General features: G+C 44.0%; 1 protein-coding gene across 1 annotated transcript in view; it reads right to left on the reverse strand.

The window, feature by feature from the left end:
* SLC30A9 (solute carrier family 30 member 9) overlaps positions 1-24,822 on the reverse strand; it is a 201,967-nt gene that overhangs the window by 132,328 nt on the left and 44,817 nt on the right. The window contains exons 3-5 of the mRNA XM_082243525.1: positions 22,957-23,019; positions 19,827-19,926; positions 1,615-1,707 (exon numbers count right to left, since the gene is read on the reverse strand). Of these exons, the coding sequence (XP_082099651.1) occupies positions 1,615-1,707; positions 19,827-19,926; positions 22,957-23,019 (256 nt within the window). The remainder of the gene's footprint in view (positions 1-1,614; positions 1,708-19,826; positions 19,927-22,956; positions 23,020-24,822) is intronic.

Consider the following 24,822-nt stretch of genomic DNA (forward strand, 5'->3'; position numbering starts at 1 on the left):
GATTAAATACACTACACTAAGTAGAACTAAAAATCAGGGGGGATTGGCATTACCCGACATTAAAAAATACTACCAAGCCTCAATTATTTCACGGGTGATGGAATGGGGGAAAAAAGAAAGTAGGAAAAATTGGGTAAAAATGGAAGACACTTTAAGTGGCACTAAACTAGGTAAAATTATGTGGATCCCACCCAAATATAGAGAATTGAAAACTGATACACATATTATTACACGACAAGCACTAAAAATATGGGACTTAATATACAACAGAGGAAATTGGGAGTATAATTCATTATTAATACCACTACAAGACACAAAATTTTTTTTACCAGGGGAAGGAAAAGAGCACGGAAATTGGTTGGGAGATGGAGATAAAAGATTAAAAGATATAATGGAGAAGGGAAAAATAAATACTTTATCGGAGCTTAAAATAAAGAAAATCAATTGGAACTTGGATGAGTGGAGGTATCGTCAACTTAAACACTTTGTAGCATCCCTCCCCCAGCCAATAAGAGACATAAACGACCTTAACCCATATGAACAAATCTGCATCTCCGAAAAAAATAAGAATAATATCTCAAATATTTATAAAATCCTGAATAGCGGGGAGGGTCAGGGGAACCTCCCAATGCTGGAGAGATGGAAGAACGAATTAGGGGTTCAAAGGGGGGGATCCCAGTGGGATAAAAGTATTAGGTTGGCCCATAACTCGGCGATAGATAGCAATACGGCGGAAATGAATTACAAATTACTCTCCAGATGGTATAAAACCCCAGATAAAGTGGGGAGATACCACCCGGAGACCTCAAGATTTTGTTGGAGAGGCTGCCAGGAAATTGGAACAATGACACACATATGGTGGGACTGCCCTAAAATAAAGGTATTTTGGAAGGAGGTCCTCTCTTTAATTAAAAAAATTACTAATATAGAGGTCAAAGAGGACCCATGGGAATGTCTTTTTCACGGGACGACAATGCCGATCAAACTATATAAAAAAACCTTAATCCCCCATTTGCTTAACTCAGCGAAAAGCCTAATCCCATTAAATTGGAAAAAAACAGAAGCCCCATCAAATAAAGAATGGATATCACGGGTGGAGACAACAAGAAAATTAGAATTATTAAAACCCTGGGGAGAACAGGACCAAGAGTATGAAAATAGAATAGAGATTTGGGAAGTATGGCAAGAGTATAAAAAAGGAGAAATAAGGGCTCATTAAGTATCTTCCGCAAGGGGGGGGTGGGGGATAGGGGAGGGGAGGGGGAAAAAGTAAGGGAGATATATGCATATAGCTTAAATCCCCCCACTTAAGGAGGGATGATATTATTGTATTAATAAAGTTTTGTATGTTGAAAATCTTTAATAAAGAAAATTAAAAAAAAAAAGATAGAGATGACAGCAGCTGACACTCAATACAAAATTCTACTTGTTTAGTGGTGCCCCTACAGAGCTACAACACAACAAAAGCAGTTGCGTTCTGATAATTGAAATGTTCACTTTGCACCTCGCAGCAGTTGCACTTACTAAGCGTGCCATTTAAATTGGGTTCCTGTGGATTTAACCCATTCAAGTCACACACAGGATGAAGTTTTTATTTGCATCAATTTCACTTACTTGGTCTCTACATCCGACCTTAGAAACACAGTAAAAGATTCTGTGTCATCATGGGGACTTCTCCGTCTAATCTTCCGCAGTGGTTCCAGGTCACTGAGGCAAAAAAGGAAAGCAAATAAAAGAAGATTAGAAGCTCATCAAGTTCAAAGATCAGAACACGGACATCACTGCTGGTCAGAGGCTTTGTGTTGCTTCTGGTTCACAGAACCCTCACAGCACATGTATATAACAGAACATTGCACAAAATGGACTAATCAAAAGGCAGCTAGATAGAAGTTATAATTTTAAAATCCTTAGCCCCCTTTCCCATGGTCATCTCCGTGAAGCGGGATAGGCTTGCTGAGTGGAGAATCTCTCCTCTGATCCCCGTTATCCAGGCAGATGACAGGTCTGTGTCCGCTCAGCCCACTCCCGTCAATGGGACAATCGGATGGAAACGGACTGCCTGTCCGTTTCTAACTGATCCGCCAGACGGATGGGGAATAGGTCCCCTATTCTGTCTGTTTTTGGCGTACAAGATCGGATCTGATGGCGGCAGGTGTCAGCGGAATACGCCACTCCATAGAAGAGAATAGAGGGCGCCATCAAGTCCACCTGAAAAACTGACCTGATCATATCACCCGTGTGAAAGGGAACTAAGGCTGCTTTCATACTGATCAGTTTTTCTTCCACTTTTGAGTTGGAAAAAAAAAAAAAAAGGAAGAAAAAATAAAATAAAACGCATGACCATGAAATCCTATGGAATTCTTCACATTGATCAGCTATGGGTCCACTGCGATTTGTAAAACCCCGCTTGCTGCATCTTGCCATTGAAATGAATAGAAAACTTGCGTCTTGCAATTGAAATGAATAGAAACACCATAAAAAACATGGCAAGAAACTACGGTTGCATTTTTGGTGTGGTTTACGAGTCACGTGTTCTTTTTTTCAAAGGTGCAAAATGCACCCGAAATGCATATGCATTTTTACAAAGAAGCAATGTCAAAGTAGCTCAAGGCTGCTTTCATACTGATCAATTTTGGTTCATTTAAAAAAAAAAAAACGGTAGAATTGTACAATAAAAATTCATCCTTTTAAGTGGGACTCTTCACACCTGAACAAAAGCGCATCAAAAACTGATCAGTGTGAAAGGGCCATTAAACACACACCAAACACGCACCAAAAAAATGCAGCAAGCAGGACTTTAAAGAGGAAGTAAACCCTCCTCAGGAAGTTGTACCTATAGGTAAGCCTATGATAAGGCTTACCTATAGGTACTGTAAATATCTCCTAAACTTGCACCGTTTAGGAGATATTTACCTTTAATGGAGCCAGTGACGTCACTGGCGCATGCGCTCTGAAGGAACGGCTGATCGTGCCGTTCCTTCAGAGCCCCGTGCCGTGACCGTCGGCTCCCGCGCGCGGGAGTGACGTCACCGCGGCTCCGGCCAATCAGATGGCCGGATGCCGCGATCCCGGAAGACGGGCGACATGTCATGTCGCCCGTCATACAGGTAAGAGAGCGGCACGGCGGGGGCTCGTTCTAAGGTAAGTATTTCATAATGAGCTAGTATGCGATGCATACTAGCTCATTATGTCTTTCTCTTGCAGGTTGTAAAAAAAATAAAATTTTTTAAAACGAGTTTACAACCTCTTTAAGAACTCAACTGAAATGCAACTGACTGATGTGAAGACGTAGGGATGATCGAACTTTTGAAAAGTTTGGTTCGGCCAGAACACCAGAACTTCCCGAAACTTCGGTTCGGATTCCAGAACCCCACTGAAATCAATGGGACCCGAACTTCTGGAACCAAAAAACACAATTTTAAAGCCCTAAAACCCAATAAATGCGCCTAAAAAGTGCCTAGGGTTCTGGGTCATGCCCCAGGGACTATGAATCAGGCAAAAAAAAGTTCTTAAAAATTGTCGTTTTTGATAGAGAGCCAATTATTGAAAAAAAAAAAATTAGATTTCTTTGGATTTAGTGTCTGGGGGGGGGGGGGTGTCTACAAAGTGTACCTGTGAAGTTTCAGCTCTGTAGCATGTCCAGAACCAGAAACAAAAAAAAGATAATTTTTCTTAGAATTTCAGTAGTGCAGGGATGGCGTTACCCTCCTTTCACACCTGGGCGTTTTTTTTTCAGGCAGGCATGACATCTGAACTTCTGTATAGGGGTAATCTATATATATATATATATATATATATATATATATATATATATATATATATATATATATATATATATCATACATACATACATACACACACACACACACACACACACATACATATATACACATACATATATATATATATATATATATATATATATATATATATATATATATATACATATATATATATACATACACACACATATATATATATATATCCCTAACCCAAAATCTGCATAGTGGGGTCAGCCTGACATAGAAGAGTTCGATCACCCTGGTATGGCAGGCTAAGTCAGCTAAACTTCATTACGGTCAGCCTGACATAGAAGAGTCAGGTCACCTAAACTACACTACGGTCACCCTGACACTTAAAGGTATCCCTACAGAAACTAGATTATTGAATCTAACTATAGTGGTATATAGTACCCTAACTACACTGCATATCCCTTTCCTCACACTAAAAGAACAGCTCCATACAGCAGGAGTAACACAAATGCTTCCACTCTCTTCCACAGCCCCTGTATTACAGTGCTAGAGGTTTGACGGGGCTATGTTATATACTGGGGGGCGTATTCACTACTGATTGGCCTCTGGACCCCGTAGTCACTCCAATCACATTCCTAGCAGACTCCTGCCCCCTCAATTGGCTTTTACTGACGTTTCTGGGCCAATCATGGGCTTTTAAAGCCCAGTTCCTGTCCCATTGCATTTTGGGCGGTTCTGGTGGCCGAATTCTGAACTTTTACCGCAAAAAGTTCGGAATTCGGACAAATTTAGAACAGCCAATGTTCGGGTCGAAGCGATGGTCGACCCGAACCGTTCGATCATCCCTAGTGAAGAGTTCCAAAGGTTTTGCATAGATGCATTTTTCTTCTCCTTTTCTTCCACTTTTTTAACTGAAAAAATGGATCAGTTATAAAAAGCCCTTAGTCAATGGGAAGGCATCAAAAAGATCAGTGTGAAAGGGCACTAACTGCTCAAATCTTATTTTCAAAGGCATCTGCAACAGATCACTTTACACTGCTGAATTAAATCAGCTGGTTAGTGAATGAAGAATCAGCAATAATAATTATTGTATGGCTACTAGGAGTAGAAATGGTGCAACCGAAATGCCTGCATACAAATGGAAGAAAAAAAAAAAGCAGTGCTGTGTTGTATAATTAGGGGTCCCCAATCCCCGGGCCTGCGGACCGGGACGGGTTCCGGTGCCAAGGACAGACTCTGAATATCCCATCCCCCAATGCATCCACCACAACCCCTGTGACAGAACCGACCCACGCTGTGCTTGAGTCCTATATTCAGTATACTGCTTCTTCCAGTCTTGAACATAGATATCAGATATTATAGCCGCAATATACAAGACTAGCCGACAATAGCGCGTATAAAACTGGAATGTTTATTTGACAAACTCACACAGAATATATATCCCACAGGAGGACACCCCCTTCCTGATCCTATTACCCTAAAAATAGAAAACTGCACACAGGAATAGAATTACCATAGCTAATCATTAAGTTAATTAAACTAGCCACCTGGACAATCAGGGATCTCATTCAAGGTCAGACTTGCCAGCATCAAACTCAAAGTAAAATACACATTACCCTAAGTGTAAACACAGAACACCTCCTTATTAGACAGACAATAGCAGGATACCCCAGTAGCAGACTGTCCAGCTCCTACCTATAATAGTCTAAACTCATAGAATGTTCTATCATTCTGATACAGTGGAATTAATATATCATAGATTTCTTGAGGGATATTGTGGATAAATATTACTCTCCCATTTATCCAAACCATATTCTCAGTGTTCATTAAGTAGCGGTCCATCATTATCTCGGTCACCCTGTGCCCCTAATATACACAGGGTGACTTACACATAAGAGGGACCTAAAGGACCGAGAAAGGGATTTCCAACCACTCTAAGGTAAGCGGAGTTCCACAGACCCCCCCAACCAAAGTGACTCCTGTCACAACCCCATCCCCCCAATCTCTGGGAAAATTTCTGCCATTAAACCAGTCCCTGGTGCCAGAAAGGTTCGGGACTGTTGGTATAAAGCAATGCCCAGCAACATAGTTGGAGCAGTTTAGCTGTGATAAATATATTGCAGTTTTCAGCTCCCCATTCCAAGTATCCCTGACAGCTGATATTTTGTTATATTGTGGATGGAAGTGGATCTGAGAATCTGTGGGAAAAACGTTCACCAGCACCCAATCACACAGCCGCTTACCAGAGGATATAGACCCCCATTACTGAGATCTATATTAAACATGATGAATATATAATCGTCTGTCACAAAGGCTCAATGAGGATCCGGGAGAGATATTCAGTATTCCCCTTAGAATAAATCCACTTGCAGATCATACAGGTACGATTCCACCATTATGTAGATATATATATGTGGAGATAAAATAAAAATAAATGCCCCTCATAGTGTAGTTGTATGCATAGGCTTTATTAAATAAAAATGAACCACTCACAGTTAAAAAACGTTGTTCCACACTCAAAGTTCATACACAGCACTAATCCGAGGGTTAGCTCCACTATGCGGCGTTTGAACACATAAGGAAGACCGCCAGATCCCAGCGAGCATAAGCTAGAGGAGCGTCTCAAGTCCTTCCTGCTTCCCTACCGGTTTCGTCATGAAGTGAGGGGCAATTATTTTATCTCCACATATACAGTACATCTGCATAATGGTGGAATCGCACCTGTATGATCTGCAAGTAAATTTATTCTACTGAGAATACTGAATATCTCTCTGGGATCCTCATTGAGCCTTTGTGACAGAGGATTATATTCATCATGTTAATATAGATCTCTGTAATGGGGGTCTATATCCTCTGGTAAGCGGCTGTGTGATTGGGTGCTGGTGAAGGTTTTTCCCACAGATTCTCAGATCTACTTCCATCCACCTCATATGGCTCCTTTATTATGAACTTTAGTTTCTGATGAACTATTTTTTATATTATGGACTTTGGTTTTTAATGATTCATTCTTTAGTGCTGCACCTTTTTCTCTTTGTAAATTTGATGTGTTGTGGATTGACAGCATTATGCTATTGTGTTTTATTCTTTTTATTATTTTCATTGGTCAAGCACAACAAATATTCAAATTTTGTTATATTGGATGAAGAAGTGTGGCCACATTATACTAGATTGGTCCGGACAGAAACCCTGTTCATGGTTTGTAGAGTGGTAGCCATTAAAGCAGATCTTTATCTATAAAAAAAGGGAAAAGAATCTGCGCTCGGACAACAAGAAATTAAATAATATTGAGGATCCTGAAAATAAATGTGAAGGCAGCCAACTAAATGATAGATTACAAATCATATAGGCATATATAAAAGGTGTAGTAGCGCCAAACACTGTAACTAGATATTAAACAATGTAGAGTGTCCACAATAAGTCCCAATAGTCCAAAAGAGATGAGAAGTAGTGGAGACCAATTCCCAATATCAGAGCCGTGCGGATGAAAAGAAGCCAACACCCAAGCGTGGAAATATGCCAACTGCTTACCAGATATTAGATGGATATGGGCGATGTAAAACTCAAATTGGGCCATCAATGACAGACAGTGCCAACGGTATAACTCATCGATTCCCAGTGTCTCAACGGATCATGGTTTAAGGGCAATGAAGGCTCAAATCGTACCACCAGACAGAGTAATGATCTCAGCAATAGTCAATTCACCTCAAAAGAAAGGGGCAGGACATAGTGCAGACTGTACAAACTCAGGTTTAATAATTGCATAAAAATATACTCACACAAAGGTGAATGTATACAGGCATCGTAAATGAGTAAAAACCGCGGTGTTGGTGGCGTGCTGCTCGTTCCGGATCATCTGACGCGTGTCGTCAAGGAAGTGACATCATCAGAGGTGGACCGGATGTACACGGCAGCACGCATATAAAAGGACAAACCGGAAATGACGTATGCGGATGTAAACCGCAAGTGCGTTCCACTTGGTCGTCAGCCGGAACCGGAAGTGACGCACGCGGAAAACATCCGTCAATGCGTTCCAACGGGTTCCACCGGCCGGAAATAGCCTATGACAGCTATAATAAGTTTATGTAACCAAATTTATAAGAGTAATTGTGTACTCAACCAACCAGATACAATCACTCTAAACAGCCGGCGCTGATAGAACGAAAAAGAAAAAAAGAAAGAAAAAAAAACTACCAGCATAGACAAAAACAGAGATCAAGTGGAAGGCACATAACACAGTTGCATGCTATGCAATTTTTCTATGCAAGAGAAGATCTATACATCTCAAATAATAAAAAAATGCCATTAAACACATATAACACTGGATATGAAATTAACCCACTCAAGGTCATATAAATATCCCATAAATAATAAAACGTTGTAGAAGAGGACGGAGGATATTAATGCTGACTCAGACGGATATAAAGTAACAGCATCAAATATCCACACCGTCCCAACCTTCATAAAATAACAAATACTGACTCTGAAAAAACTAATAAAATAACATAGGATAAAATACATCACTAAAAGATCCTCATAAGTAATGATATCCAAAATAATTAACTGTTATTAATGTAACAGTTCACATCCCACTCAACATTCAGCCCCCATGGAGAGTAAGTCCTCATATTAAAAATCCACCGAGTTTCGAGACGGGAAATTTCACGGTGGACGTGGCTTCCTCTCCAATGGGGGGTGAATTTGTCGATCCCCCAGATCTTAGTACCCACAGGGTTTTTATCGTGGCAATTGGCGTAATGCCTTGAAACGCTATGGTTGGGAAAACCCTTTCTGATATTTTTGATATGTTCCCTCACCCTCACTGTCAATGTCCGCTTGGTGCGGCCTATATATTGTAGGCCGCATGGACATTGCAGGAGATAGACCACATTATTGGAGGAACAACCAATGAAGGGTTTGATGGGGTGTGTCTTGGAGGTAGCCGTAGATGTAACCTCGCAGAATTTTCTACCGGTAAGAGAATTTACTTTACATACCGAGCACTTCCTACATGGATAGTAGCCAGTCAAGGTATGAAAGAAAGGTAACCGTTCAGGCTTGTCGAGAACGTTCGGAGCAATCTGGAGACGCAAAGGCTCAACACCCCTGAACACAACTGGTGGAACTTCAGGTAGTTGAGGGCCCAGTACCTTGTCATTTTGGAGAACCCTCCAATGTTTTTTAAAAATACGTTTCACGTCTCCAAACTGCTTTGAATAGGTGGTGATGAAGGAAAAGGCAAAGCGATTGGAATCTGCTTGTTGTTTAGGCTGCTTATGTAATAAAGTAGACCTGTCAACGTTCTCAACATCATACAACACCTTATCCAAATTGCTCTCATCATATCCCTTATCGAGAAACTTATCCCTCAGCATTAGAGCTTGACTGTGATAACTTTCTTTACTAGTACAATTGCGACGAAGTCGTAAAAACTGACTCCGAGGTACCGATCGCAACCATGAGGGGTGGTGACAACTTCCCTGTTCGATGTAACCGTTACGGTCGGTCGGTTTGAAAAAAGTGCTTGTCACAATTGTGCTATCCTTAATCTCTATTGATAAGTCAAGGAAATTAATCTTGCTATCACTAACCTCATGCTGAAGGACAATCCCCAAAGCGTTGGAATTGAGGTCATTAATGAAATCGTCCAAAGATAATCTGTCGCCATCCCATAGGAGGAGGACGTCATCAATGTTACATTGATCTCGATAAGGGATATGATGAGAGCAATTTGGATTACAATATATAGGCCGCACCAAGCGGACATTGACAGTGAGGGTGAGGGAACATATCAAAAATATCAGAAAGGATTTTCCCAACCATAGCGTTTCAAGGCATTACGCCAATTGCCACGATAAAAACCCTGTGGGTACTAAGATCTGGGGGATCGACAAATTCACCCCCCATTGGAGAGGAAGCCACGTCCACCGTGAAATTTCCCGTCTCGAAACTCGGTGGATTTTTAATATGAGGACTTACTCTCCATGGGGGCTGAATGTTGAGTGGGATGTGAACTGTTACATTAATAACAGTTAATTATTTTGGATATCATTACTTATGAGGATCTTTTAGTGATGTATTTTATCCCATGTTATTTTATTAGTTTTTTCAGAGTCAGTATTTGTTATTTTATGAAGGTTGGGACGGTGTGGATATTTGATGCTGTTACTTTATATCCGTCTGAGTCAGCATTAATATCCTCCGTCCTCTTCTACAACGTTTTATTATTTATGGGATATTTATATGACCTTGAGTGGGTTAATTTCATATCCAGTGTTATATGTGTTTAATGGCATTTTTTTATTATTTGAGATGTATAGATCTTCTCTTGCATAGAAAAATTGCATAGCATGCAACTGTGTTATGTGCCTTCCACTTGATCTCTGTTTTTGTCTATGCTGGTAGTTTTTTTTTCTTTCTTTTTTTCTTTTTCGTTCCATCAGCGCCGGCTGTTTAGAGTGATTGTATCTGGTTGGTTGAGTACACAATTACTCTTATAAATTTGGTTACATAAACTTATTATAGCTGTCATAGGCTATTTCCGGCCGGTGGAACCCGTTGGAACGCATTGACGGATGTTTTCCGCGTGCGTCACTTCCGGTTCCGGCTGACGACCAAGTGGAACGCACTTGCGGTTTACATCCGCATACGTCATTTCCGGTTTGTCCTTTTATATGCGTGCTGCCGTGTACATCCGGTCCACCTCTGATGATGTCACTTCCTTGACGACACGCGTCAGGTGATCCGGAACGAGCAGCACGCCACCAACACCGCGGTTTTTACTCATTTACGATGCCTGTATACATTCACCTTTGTGTGAGTATATTTTTATGCAATTATTAAACCTGAGTTTGTACAGTCTGCACTATGTCCTGCCCCTTTCTTTTGAGGTGAATTGACTATTGCTGAGATCATTACTCTGTCTGGTGGTACGATTTGAGCCTTCATTGCCCTTAAACCATGATCCGTTGAGACACTGGGAATCGATGAGTTATACCGTTGGCACTGTCTGTCATTGATGGCCCAATTTGAGTTTATTACATCGCCCATATCCATCTAATATCTGGTAAGCAGTTGGCATATTTCCACGCTTGGGTGTTGGCTTCTTTTCATCCGCACGGCTCTGATATTGGGAATTGGTCTCCACTACTTCTCATCTCTTTTGGACTATTGGGACTTATTGTGGACACTCTACATTGTTTAATATCTAGTTACAGTGTTTGGCGCTACTACACCTTTTATAGATCTTTATCCATAACAACTTGATAAAAATAATGGTATTTTAAGCAATTCCACAAAAATAATCGGATTTTTGTAAGATCTTACCGTAAAATCCTTTTCTCTTAGCTCATTGACAGACGTAGTCTTCTTGATTCACAAGAACTGGGTTATGTTGTCTCCGCAGGAGCAGGACTAGGCAGAAAGAAAAAACGTTCTGGCTCCACCTTAGGGGCAGTCCCTGAGGGTATATCCTCCCTCTCTCTGCTACAAGGCATCAGTTCTGTCACAAAGCAGCAACAGAGAATTTAACCCAACCCAACTCAATGATAGAGGGGCGGGTACTACGTCTGTCAATGAGCTAAGAGAAAAGGATTTTACGGTAAGATCTTACAAAAATCCGATTTTCTCTGTCGCTCATTGACAGACGTAGTCTTCTTGATTCACAAGAACTGACACATCCAGAAGCAGTGCCACAAATGAGGGGTGGGATTGACCGAAATCAAAATCCAATCTAGAAGGCCCAACCGGTGCCAAACTAGAAGTTTTAAAGGCTCATTATAAACAAAGAATGAGACTCAAATGAAAATTTCCAACGGAAAAAAACCCTCGAGGCAGACCACTGGTCTCCTCAAATGGCGGCCTGCAAAACCTTGCGGCCAGTTGAGGCATCAGACGATGCCATTACATCAACTTTATAATGTTTTGTAAAAGGTATGCACCGACGACCAGGTAGCCGCCTTGCACACCTGGACCACTGACGCCTGATGGCGAAAGGCCCATGACGCACTAAGTGCCCGAGTGGAGTGCGCCTTAACAGGGAACAGGGGGTAACGAAAGAAGATAGCTAATGCTGAGACCTGACCCTTGATAGTGCTCAAGGCCAGTTTCTGCTCAACCCCTTGTTGCAGAAAAGCTAATATTCGACTAACCGAATAAGACCGTGGACGGAACCCCAGAGGTTCACACCATGCAATGTAGGACTTCCATGTACGATGATAAATCTTTCTGGAAGTCGCTTTCCTTGCTTTAACTAGAGTAGGAATAACTGAAGCTGACAATCCCTTGTCCTTCAGCACCTGGGTCTCAATAGCCAGGCCGTTAAAGCCAGCGATCGTAAAGCAGGATGGAAGATCGGTCCCGGAGACAGTAGGTCCTCCCTGAGAGGAAGTCTCCACGGGACGTCCGCCACCAGTCTGACCACGTCGGCGTACCAAGCTCGGCGAGGCCAGTCCGGAGCTACCAGGATTACTGGAATTCCTTCCTCCTCTATCCTGCGAAGAAGTCTGGGCAGTAACCCGAGAGGAGGGAAGGCATACATTAGCTGGTATTGCCCCCACGGGGCGATCAGTGCGTCTGCGGTCTCTGCTAGAGGATCGCGGGAGCGAGCCACGAATCTCTGTACTTTCCTGTTGAATCGTGATGCCAACAGATCCACATCCGGGGTGCCCCACCGTAGGCACAACTGGTGGAAAACTTCTGGATGGAGGGACCATTCCCCCTGATCCAGAGTCTGACGGCTGAGATAATCTGCCTGCCAATTCTCCACCTCCGGAATGAACACCGCAGAGATAGCTGGAACAAATCGTTCCGCCCAGCGAAGAATGCAAGCCACTTCTTTGGCCGCTCGGACACTCTTGGTGCCCCCCTGGTGATTGACATAAGCCACAGCCGTGGCGTTGTCCGACTGGATCCGAACCGGGCTGCCCTGGAGCTGCTCGGTCCAGTGAATCAGACAAAGTCTGATCGCTCTCAGTTCCAATACATTTATCGGCAACCTGGATTCTTCCAGGGACCAAAGTCCCTGGACAGATAACTGACCGAGAATTCCTCCCCATCCGGATAGACTGGCATCCGTGGTCACTATCGTCCAATATATTGGCAGAAATGACTTTCCCTGGCTGAGCATCGGAGACCGAAGCCACCAAACCAGAGACTCTCTGGTCTGTTTGCTCAATCGGATCCGATTGTCCAGGGATTCCGGATTCCGATTCCATCTGAGAAGAATCTCTTGCTGAAGAATTCGGGTGTGGGACTGGGCAAATGGGACTGCTTCGAAGGAAGCCACCATCAACCCCAGAACCCTCATGCAAGTTCGAAGAGAAGACCAGCTGTTGGATAGTAACAACTGGACTGCTGATTGAATCTTCCGGAGTTTCCCTACCGGAAGGAAAACTCTTGACCTGACTGTGTCTAGAATTAGACCCAGATATTCGAGCCTCTGGGTGGGAACCAGAAATGACTTTTGCTGGTTCACCAGCCACCCGAATTCCTGTAAAGAAATTATAGTAATTTCTATGTTTTGTAGCAGGGTCTGAGGAGACTCTGCATGAAGCAGGAGATCGTCTAGGTAACCTAGAATCGATATGCCTCTTTGGCGCAGTAGTGCCAACATTGGGGCCAACACCTTCGTGAAGACCCGAGGAGCCGTGGCGAGACCGAAAGGTAACGCCACAAACTGATAGTGGTTCTTTTCTACGGAAAAGCGTAGAAACCGCTGATGTCCTGCGAAAATGGGAATGTGAAGATAGGCGTCCTTGATGTCTATGGACGCTAGGACATCCCCTGGATGCAGGAAGGCTGCTACTGTGCGAATGGATTCCATCTTGAATTTCCTTATGTTGAGAAAGGAATTGAGTGCCCTTAAGTCCAGAATTGGACGCACTTTGCCCTCTTTCCTGGGTATTGTAAATAGGTTTGAATAAAACCCTTGAAAACGTTCTGTCCAAGGAACGTGGACTACCACTCCTTGTTGTAGTAAATCCGTGACTGCTCTCCGCAGATCTTCTAAACGATCCGGGGATAGTCGGATATTGGAAGGGAAGAATCGCGCCGGTGGGAGAGATCGAAACTCGATCTTGTACCCTGACCTTATGACTTCGCAAACCCACTTGTCCGGGATTCTGGAAAGCCATGGATCCGGGAACCGGCGAAGACGTCCCCCCACCCCCATTATGGGTGGGGGCGCACCTTCAGGCTTTGGACGATTTATCTTCAGGTCTGGAGGGGGCGGGCTTTTGCTTGCCCGACCAACGTCCCCTGAAGCCTCCTGAAGGAGCTTTGGAGGACTTAATTTTTTCACCCGCGGGACGAAAAAACTTTTTGTGAGCAGAGAAAGAAGGCCCTCGTCTTTGACGAGGTCCTTTACCTTTAACATTTTGCGGTAAAAAGGTGCTCTTTCCTCCCGTGAGATCCTTAATGAGCTCATCTAAGTTGGCTCCAAATAGACGCTCTCCTAAAAAGGGGATATTAGCCAATGCTTTTTTGGAACCTTGGTCGGCTAACCAACCTTTTAGCCACAGTGTACGCCTGAGAACCACTGCTGAAACTGATGCTCGCGCCAATAATGGAGTGGCGTCTAACGCCGCATCACACACAAACTGTAACCCCTGTATCATTTGTTCCAACAAATCTGATACCGCCTGAGGGACCTCTTCTAAGTCCCGGCGTAACCACTTGGTCCATTCAGTTACAGTCTGCGAAACCAGACCAATAGCAATTATTGGTCTGAAAGCTGATCCAATCAAGGAAAACATGGTGCGAGACATAGCTTCTATCTTGCGATCCACTGGATCTTTAAAAGACGGAGCGTCTTCTAAAGGAATAACCGTGGCTTTATTCAATCTAGCAATTGGTGAATCCACCACAGGTGGTTCTGTCCATTTCTTAATGAGGGTTTCCTCAAACGGATAACGCCTGTTAATGCGTTTAGAAATAGCAGAGGTGCGTTTTGGCAGACTCCATTCTTCTTTGATTGGATTGCCAAAACATTTGGGCAATGGAAAAACCTTCGCCACTTTGATGCGTTTTTTAGTCCCAAAGGGGATTTCAGTTTCAGCGATTTCCGACGGAATACCCTGTAATCTTAAGGTTTCTTGAACAGATACAATGAGTGCGTTTACCAACGCTTCCTCTCGGGCTATGGCTGATGCCGAAACATCCTCCTCACTGTCTGAAGAGACAGTACCCGAGACACCAATCCCAGATGAAGTACCTGCAACTGCAGAAATAGGCTCAGATTCTGAATCTGAAGTTTCAGATAATAAGGGGTTAGGCGGGGGTCGCTTTCTTGCGCCCTGTCCCTGACGAGCCACTTCCACCCGGGACACAAAAGTTTCCATAATAGCTGACAATGATTCAACCGTCAGTGGGGTGCTGGAGGATCCTGCAGACACCTCGAGGGGATCCGGTGGAGACACATGAGTGGCAGGGTCCATGTTAATTCAGGACACCTCTGCCAGAAAAAACAAAAAACTTTTTTTTTTTTTTAAATAAAAAATACCTCTTTTTTTTTTTTTTTATGTGTCTCCCCCTAGCGCAATAGCGCCCCTCAGAGTACCTGCTTCTCGATCCCCACAGAGAGAGAGAGGGACCCCCAAGGCTCACCACCCGATGCAGAGAAGTTTCCAACCAACTGCAGTCAGCGTCTGTCTTTTACAGACTGGAAAGAGCTGTGTTCGTTTTCCCGGGTAGAAGGACGTGGCTCCGCCCCCTGTGTACGCCGTCCGGCGTTCCCAGCTCTCCACGAGGTAGCTGGGCTCATCAAACATGGCCGCCCCCATACGGGAGACAATAGACTCCAAAAACATGGCAGCCGGCGTGACCTGAGGACATTCATGCACCCGGTCTACGGCAAAATGGCGGCGGACTGACGAAATCGTTTTTCCCAGCACATCCACCTGCATCTCTGCTAAGTGGCGGTTTATCGATCTGCAGGAGGTACACTACAATTAAGGTAGGATTATACCTCCTATGTCTGCTGTAATACTACAGTCTGCTGGGTAGAGTGTTAGCTCTCAAACCAAGTCCACTTCCCACCAAACACATACTGTATTTACAAGGGGGACTTTTAGTGTCAGATATATACTGACCATGTATGGAGGGGCCCATAATTCATACTGCCTCATAATGAGGAAAAAAGGGAACGTTTACTCACCATACCGAACCGACAGGCACCCTCTCTTCACAATACCCTCTCCACCGGGGTGGGGGGTTGTGGACCACTCCGGACGCCTCGACTCTCTGGTTCCTGGCGTCCAAGCGAGACTTTTAACTCGCAAGGTCAGTCCCTCCAATGGGACTCCGTCGCGGCCGACCCAGCGCGGAGCTCTGGTCTGCACGCGCTCGTAGGCAGAAACCGGGGTGACCACTGGTTCTCAACATCCAGCCCGTCGCCCGGCCCCGCATACTTACTTGAATGTGTCGCGGCCGACCAAGCGCAATGCAATGGTCTGCGCGCGCTCGTAGGCCGGCTGGGGTGACCACTAGTGTCGCCCAGTCCGGCGTATTTGCTTGAAGATCTCACAGGAAAAAAACACTGGAGAAAACTACCTAAAAAATATTTTTTCTAAAGAAAAAATCTTGCCAGGACCAAAAAGATCCCAGCAAGGAACTTAGGTCCTTACTCCTGACTAGACAGAAAAAAACTGATGCCTTGTAGCAGAGAGAGGGAGGATATACCCTCAGGGACTGCCCCCATAGGTGGAGCCAGAACGTTTTTTCTTTCTGCCTAGTCCTGCTCCTGCGGAGACAACATAACCCAGTTCTTGTGAATCAAGAAGACTACGTCTGTCAATTAACGACAGAGAAAAATATGTTACCAAAATTAGCGTGTGCTGTAAATTGCCTCCAGTAATGTACCGGTTTCTTCTTGCTGGAGGCTACAGTTTTGCTGAAGCCCAGAGCCTCTGAATAGCATTAAATCATAAAGTGGAACTAAACTATCGACTTAACGGTTTCAAAAAAGTCACATTCCTGGAATACCGTAATTACCAACTGTTGCATTTGCTTGTGTCCTCAACCAAACTGTCAAACCATCAAATATCTGGAGTCACAACTTATCACATGTGCAGCACCATGGCAGTTGCAGATCAAACTGAAGCAGCTTCCTTGGCTGTAAAGGATAGGAGGGTTTAATTCCGCTTTAAGGCCCCTTTCACATGCGGACCATTCAGATCCACCTGTCAGTTTTTCATCTGGATCTGAACGGATGCATCTCTGTGGGGCAGCGGATGTCAGCGGAGACATGTCCACTGACATGTGATCCGATCCTATTTTCCATCCGTCTGGCGGATCGGATGAGAACGGACAAGCGGTCCGTTCTCATCCGATTCCCCCATAGAGGACAGCCAGGACCTGACAGCTCTGTCTCCGCACACAGAGCGGAGACGGAGCTGCATCACACCAATGCGATCCGATTCATGCCCGAACTGATGCAAACTGATCTGGGGGGGGTGTCGTTAACTTTGTATTAACACCCCCAGCGATTCGCATATGGCAATGTGCCTGCGATTTGAATGCGATGCGGGAACCCGCAGTGGATTTGCAGGGTTCCTGTATCGCATATATGTGAACCGGCACCAAGGCTGCGTTTACACTATACGAATTTGCTACATAAGTGGCCATGTTGGCCAGATCCCAACATTCTTTGATTGAAAAATGACGTGACTGCATCCTCACAGATGTTCCGGTAATTTGACATGTGCTGGCGGTGGCTGTCAGAATCCAAAAACTGCAGCAGCAGATTCTTCCATGTATTACTGTATAGAATGCTATATGGGGAGCTCTGCTAGGTTATGCTCACAGCTTTATTTATATTTTACTTTAACAAGGACAATAACAAATAATAGAAAATGCATTTTTTATTTTATATATATTACAAACATACATAAGATATGCAGTATCCCACAATAGTGAGTACACCCCTCACATTTTTGTAAATATTTTATTATATCTTTTTAATGTGACAACACTGAAGAAATGACACTTTGCTACAATATAAAGTAGTGAAAGTACAGCTTATATAACAGTGTAAATTTGCTGTCCCCGCAAAATAACTCAACACAGCCATTAATGTCTAAACCACTGGCAACCAAAGTCAGTACACCCTTAAGTGAAAATGTCCACATTGGGCCCAATTAGCCATTTTCGCCACTCGGTGTCATGTGACTCATTAGTGTTACAAGTCTCAGGTGTGAATGGGGAGCAGGTGTAGTAAACTTGGTGTTCTCGTTCTCTCTCGCTATACTACTGGTCACTGAAAGTTCAACATGGCACCTCATGGCAAAGAACTCTCTGAGGATCTGAAATAAAGAATTGCAGGTCCCCACATAGATGTACACTTACCAGTCCGGATGGCGTGGGGAGCCTTCTCCAGCGACCAAACCGCTGCACTGATGATAGGGAGTGTCGCAGCCAGGACGCAGTGGAACTGCGGTGCGAAACCGCAATGGCGTCCAGTGAGGTAGCCACCTCACCGATAGCATCCCTGCAGCGAACAGGGATGGGTCGTTCAATATGCCAGGGAAACCAGAGCTGAATGCTCGATGGCAGGCTGGGAAGCCCCTGGCCCTGAACCCTGGGATCCAGGGTGGCCAGTCCGAGACCCAGCTCCGCATGATCATCTTCATCCGAAGAAGCTAACTAATGCTGAAAAATAACAGCTAAGTAAAAGAAAGAGAAAAAAACTCAAAATAAAATCAAAAAGAGAAAAGAGGCTGAGACTGAGAGCCCCAGCACAGAAACAGCCTTGCTACTCCTAAGCTAGGCATTAGAAACTGAGTTGGGAATGCAGGAAGCAGGAAGGTATTGACTGAGGGGACCACCCCCTAGGGGTGGGATATGTTAAAAGCTTTGATATTAACAAATTTTGTTGCCTAGCTACTCCTGCGGAGCAAAGGTCAATAACCCCATTAGTGATGAATATGAAGTGGCGGCGACTGTCGGAGGACGTAAGAGAAAAAGAATTGTTGCTCTACATAAAGATGGCCTAGGCTATAAGTAGAATGCCAAGACCATAAAACTGAGCTGCAGCACAGTGGCCAAGACCATACAGCGGTTTAACAGGACAGGTTCCACTCAGAACAGGCCTCGCCATGGTCGACCAAAGAAGTTGAATGCACATGTGCAGCATCATATCTAGAGGTTGTCTCTGGGAAATAGACGTATGAGTGCTGCCAGCATTAGTTGAAGGGTTGGGGGGTCAGCCTGTCAGTGCTCAGACCATACGCCGCATACTGCATCAAATTGGTCTGCATGGCTGTCATCCCAGAAGGAAGCCTCTTCAAAACATGATGAACAAGAAAGCCCGCAGTTTGCTGAAGACAAGCAGACTAAGGACATGGACTACTGAAACAATGTCCTGTGGTCTGATGAGACCAAGATAAACGTATTTGGTTCAGATGGTGTAAAGCGTGTGTGGTGGCAACTAGGTGAGGAGTACAAAGACAAGTGTGTCTTGTCTACAGTCAAGCATGGTGGTGGGAGTGCCATTGTCTGGGGCTGCATGAGTGCTGCCGGCACTGGGGAGCTACAGTTCATTGAGGGAACTATGAATGTCAACATGTACTGTGACATACTGAAGCAGAACATGATCCCCTCCGTTCAGAGACTGGGCCGCAGGGCAGTATTCCAACATTATAAATGCACTTCAAACACACCTCAACGATGACCAATGCCTTGCTAAAGAAGCTGAGGGTAAAGGTGATGGACTGGCCAAGCATGTCTCCAGACCTAAACCCTATTGAGCATCTGTGGGGCATCCTCAAACGGAAGGTGGAGGAGCGCAAGCTCTCTAACATCCACCAGCTCCGTGATGTCATCATGGAGGAGCGGTAGGGGACTCCAGTGGCAACCTGTGAAGCTCTGGTGATCTCCATGCCCAAGAGGGTTAAGGCAGTGCTGGAAAATAATGGTGCCACACAAAATATTTAGACTTTGGGCCCAATTTTGACATTTTCACTTAGGAGTGTACTCCCTTTTGTTGCCAGCGGTTTAGACATGAATGGTTGTGCGTTTTGACATTTACACTGTTATACAAGCTGTACACTCACTATACAGTGGTAATGTCTATTTAAATACCTGGGTTTAAGGCAGAACTCATTCATTGCTCGAACTCCCGTGATGAAGTTGTTCTTCATGTATTTTGTTCCATAATCTCTCTTTTTAAGGACCGCCTTAACTAAAACACACAAATATGTATAAAATTAAAATGTAAAAGTGTTTTTCAATTTCAAAATATAAAAAAGGAATTTGCAACATTTAACATTACAGATAAATTACTAAAAATAACACAGATGACAGGGCATTGGTACCGATGTTATTTAACCACTTGCCGACTGCCGCAAGTAGATTTACTGCGGCGGTCAGCCCCGGCCAGGCAGAGTGACTTTAATTAATGTCACTAGCCTGGGAGGGTCTGGGGAGCGAGCGCGCGCCCGCGGAGGCGCGCTCCCGCTCCCACGCGGTCACGGACCCCCCGCGCGCGTGACTGGCGGACTCGATGTCCGCCGGTCACTCGGCGATCGTCGGGGGAGAGGGAGAAAGTCAGGCGGCTTGTGTAAACAAGCCACCTGTCATTCTCCTCGGTGTAAAAACACTGATCACACGGATCGACTATGTAGATCCGTTGATCAGTGTCCTTACAGCTCAAGCCACAGCCAATCACAGTAGAAAGCACGCCCCTAGGGACACACACAGCCCCTCCCTCCCAAATAAAGTTAACCCCTTCACTACCAGTGTATTTTTACAGTAACAGTGCATATATATAGCACTGATTACTGTAGTAATGTCACTGGTAACCACAAAAGTGTCAAAAATGTCAGTCAAGGGTCCGATCTGTCCGCCGCAATGTCGCAAAAAAAAAAAGAAAATCGCAGATCGCCGCCATTACGCGTTAAAAAAAAAAAAAACAACAAAAATGACAAAAATCTTTCCCTTTGTTAGTAAACGCGATAACTTTTGCGCAAACCAATAAAAATACGCTTTTTGCGTAGGTAAACATAGGTAGGATAAAACAAATTGACCGAAAAAATGTGAAAAATATTGTTATTTTTGCAAAATTTACGCTCTTTTTTTGTTTATAGTGCAAAAAAGTAAAAAGCGCACAGGTGATCAAATACCACCAAAAGAAAGCTCTGTTTGTGGGAAGAAAAGGACATCAAATTCGTTTAGGTACAGCATCGCACGACCGCGCAATTGTCCGTTAAAGTCACGCAGTGCCGAATCGCAAAATACCCCCTGGTCGTTTAGCAGCCAAATCCTCCGGGGCTTAAGTGGTTAAGGGACTATCTTTTCTATTATTTTTCCACTGCTGTCAACAAAAGCACAGGTGTGGTTTATTAGAGCGGTCTAAATACTTCCTCACTTCTCCAATCATTTCCCCTCCACTAGTCAATTCAATATTACAAATATTTCTAACTGAGAACTTTCACACGAGCGGTGCGCCCGACAGAGTCCGTTCTGCTCAGCAAGGGATCGATCCCCGCTGATCAGGCGGATGACAGCTCTGTCTCCGCTCTGTGTGCAGAGACAGAGCTGTCAGATCCCCGCTCCCCTCTATGGGGACATCGGATGAGAACGGACCTCCTGTTCTCATCCGATCCTCAAGACGGATGGAAAATAGGGTCTCCATCCGTCCGGATTTCATGGACAGGATCGGAGATGTCTCTGCTGACATACGCCGCTCCATAGGGCTGCATGGAGCATTCGATCCGGTCCGCCTGAAAAACTGACAGGCCGATCGGATCGGAAAAGGCGTGTGAAAGGGGCCTTATGCTTGTAAAGCAAATGGAATTAAAATTCATGTCCAGTCATTATAGCCTACTGATAAATAAGACTAAAAGGAATGTATTAACTGAAATTATGAATGTAATATAAATGTAAGGCCTCATGCACACTGGACGTTTTTAATGTGGCTGTTTTCCTGCATCTAAACACCTCCGCTTGTTACCTATATGTCCATGCACACATAGGCTTTTAGAGGCGGGGGCAATTAAAGGCAAAAAAGACCCCCACTGCCAGCCCATCAAGGAGTACCAGCGTTTTACCAGGAAAAAAAAAACACTTAAAGCGGGTAAACGCACAATAAGCGCTTAAGCGTTAATGCATTTTAATGGCCATAATAAATTATTATTTTGGCCAAGGAAATTAACACCCAAGCACTTGATGCGTCTAAATGCGTTACGCGCGTTTGCAAGCGTCAAGCATTTTTTCTGTCAAAACGCTGCTGCCAGGAGGAAAGGTGTCTAGATAGCAAAACGTCTGTGTATGAGTGTATTAAATGTTTTAGTTCCCCTTTACCAAAAGGGATGCCAGTAGATAAAACCACACTGTGCAGCTTTCACTAAAATTGGGTAATGCCCCTGCTAGGCTATCCATTTACCCCCCCAAGCCTGGCTGAAAAACTTCCAGAAATGGCATTCCCCACCTTGCCTGGTTTCTAAGACACTCCCACCTGTTACTGCTCACTCCCACCACCATCACAGCAGCGAGCTCTCAAATCCCCGAACATATGTGGTTCACTATCTACTCCAGTGATGGCGAACCTTGGCACCCCAGATGTTTTGGAACTACATTTCCCATGATGCTCATGCACTCTGCAGTGTAGTTGAGCATCATGGGAAATGTAGTTCCAAAACATCTGGGGTGCCAAGGTTTGCCATCACTGATCTACTCTGTTGAAGCGTCGCTGAGCTTAGAGCTACTGCACAAGTGGAGGGAAAGCGCATGCAAGGGATTCTAAATCAGAATAACCTTGCTCCTGTTATAGTGGGGGTGAGCAGTAATGGCTGGGAGTGCCTTAGCAACATAGCAGGATAGGAGATGCCATCTCTGGGAGTTTTTTGGATAGGCTTCGGGAGGTATACAAATGGCCTACACCTATAGCATTCAAAAAACACACTCCAACAAATGATACTTCCAGTTGTATTTGCAGGCAAGATCAGAAGCTCGTTTATGTCCGTATGCAATGAAATATTGGGAACACAACTATATCAGATTTAATTAACACCATTTTAAAAATACGAGCATCCCAGTGTTCTTTATCAGGAATTCTAAGGGGAAATGCGGTGCAAGCAGAGTGCTTCCAGTTTTTCACTGAAGAGGAAGGAAGAACTGAAATACTGTATATTTCTAATAACTGAAATGACTAATACATTCCAACTAATTGGTAAACATCATCCACCTTACAGATAAGCAGAAAGTCACAAACCTTTGACTTGAATAGGATCAGGAGGTAACGTGCCCTTCTGTTCTGGTTTGCTGGGATCCTGCCCTGTAATCACAAAACATGTGAGCTCCTATAAATCATTCCTTTCAGCATATTCTTTCTATCTTGTTTTAAATTTTGATCAATATTCTATTAAGACAATGTCTCTTCTTAGATGTCAGTATTTCTTAAAGCCAGTTTGTCACTACTACAAATGGAAAATTCGTATTACAAACAGTTTGCTTTAGGGTAGCAGTCTATAAGGAACATTCTGATTTGCAGTGCTAGGTACATAAAGACCATGCCCTAGTTTGGGTTTTACAAAGAACAAGAGTAAGAAATCATGATGGGATATCATATGCACATGTGGGTTTTCAGTTATTTAGTAATAGAAAAAGCAGCAGAAGTTGTGAAACTCTGGTGAGCAGAGGCAGGTCTTTAATTAGGCAAATTAGGCGGTCGCCTAAGGCCTCAAGCCGCCTAATTTGCCTAACACATTACTCCAGTTTTGAGGGACAGCGGACCTTAAGGCTGCTGTGCTCATCATTTTGGCAGGAGAGTTTAATGTTAGAAAAATCAAAGTCCGCCACGACCGCCGACCCAAAAAAAGAAGAATAAAAAACCTCCGATCCACACAAAGGCTCCCGCTGCCTGACACCTCTTAAATAATAAATTGGATTGACATCACCAGGTGAACCCTCCCCCTTGTGACCTCATCAGCCGAGGACATGCTGGGTTGGCGATGTCACAAGGGGGCGGTGCCACCTGATGGATCTACACGGGGGGACATTTTTTTACATTTTTAAATAAAGGACTTGTCAAAAACGTGTGTTGTGTTTTTTTTTTTTTCCTTTTTACACTTTTGTTGAATGAGTATGGACGCTATGTACCCAATAATCACTTTTACACTTTTGTTGAATGAGTATGGACGCTATGTACCCAATAATCATTCACATAGGCAGCAGGCAGGATTATGGGCGTGAGTGGGGCCTCATGTCTAAGTTTGCCTAAGGCCTCACCAAAGTCTAGAGCCCCCTCTGCTGGTGAGTATAGTGCTGGTGGTACTGAGGTGGCCTGAGCTGGGAAATATGGTGAAGAAATTTCACCGCTGGAGTCCTTGAGAGATAAGAAAAGACAACACTGCCATGATATCACTCTATGAAACCTATTTAGTTAGCCGACAAATGGGATTCAGCTCCAAATTGTCTATTTTTCTTAGTTGAATTTTAAAGCCTAATGCATGGAGCTACAATTTCTCTATAGAAAGTAATCTAGCCCTTTTTCTACTCTATAGCCATCCATCTCAGCAAGTTTTATAACAGCTTTGACTTAACGTGTGGGTATAGGTCAGTTTGAGAACTACACCGTTAAAGGGTTTGTAAACTCTTACATATACCCAGTGAAGAGGAGACTGGCCTCAAGTGATACACAGAGATGAAACAGATACTCCTACATAAGTTGTACTTGTCTATCTGCAGTCTTCTCTTCATCCATTCAAAGTCCAGAACTTATACAACTTGTCTGAGTTGTCAGAAGAGAAGGGGGCAGAGAGCTGAAATTACACGGAGCTCAGTGAGGAGAGCTCTGAGAGCGGATTGAAAGGAAGAGACATACCCACTTCAATATCACACAGGAATATAGTTGAGGCTTTCAATCAGCTAGGAGGTCCCTCCCGTGTCACCTGGTTTCTCTTGGTGTCAGGAAAACTTATCAAAAGTGATTCATGCTGATAGCAGAGGAATGAAGCAGCAGACAGAACTGATACTTAGTGCTCTGGATTATCCTTCCCAAACAATAAGTTATAACATTAACATAACGGAACCCTGATTCCAGCTGCATGTCTACATGCCAAACCCTTCTACTTTGCCC

The sequence above is a fragment of the Pelophylax lessonae genome (assembly GCF_965119305.1).
Source record: "Pelophylax lessonae genome assembly, chromosome: 1".
Classification (NCBI taxonomy): domain Eukaryota; kingdom Metazoa; phylum Chordata; class Amphibia; order Anura; family Ranidae; genus Pelophylax; species Pelophylax lessonae.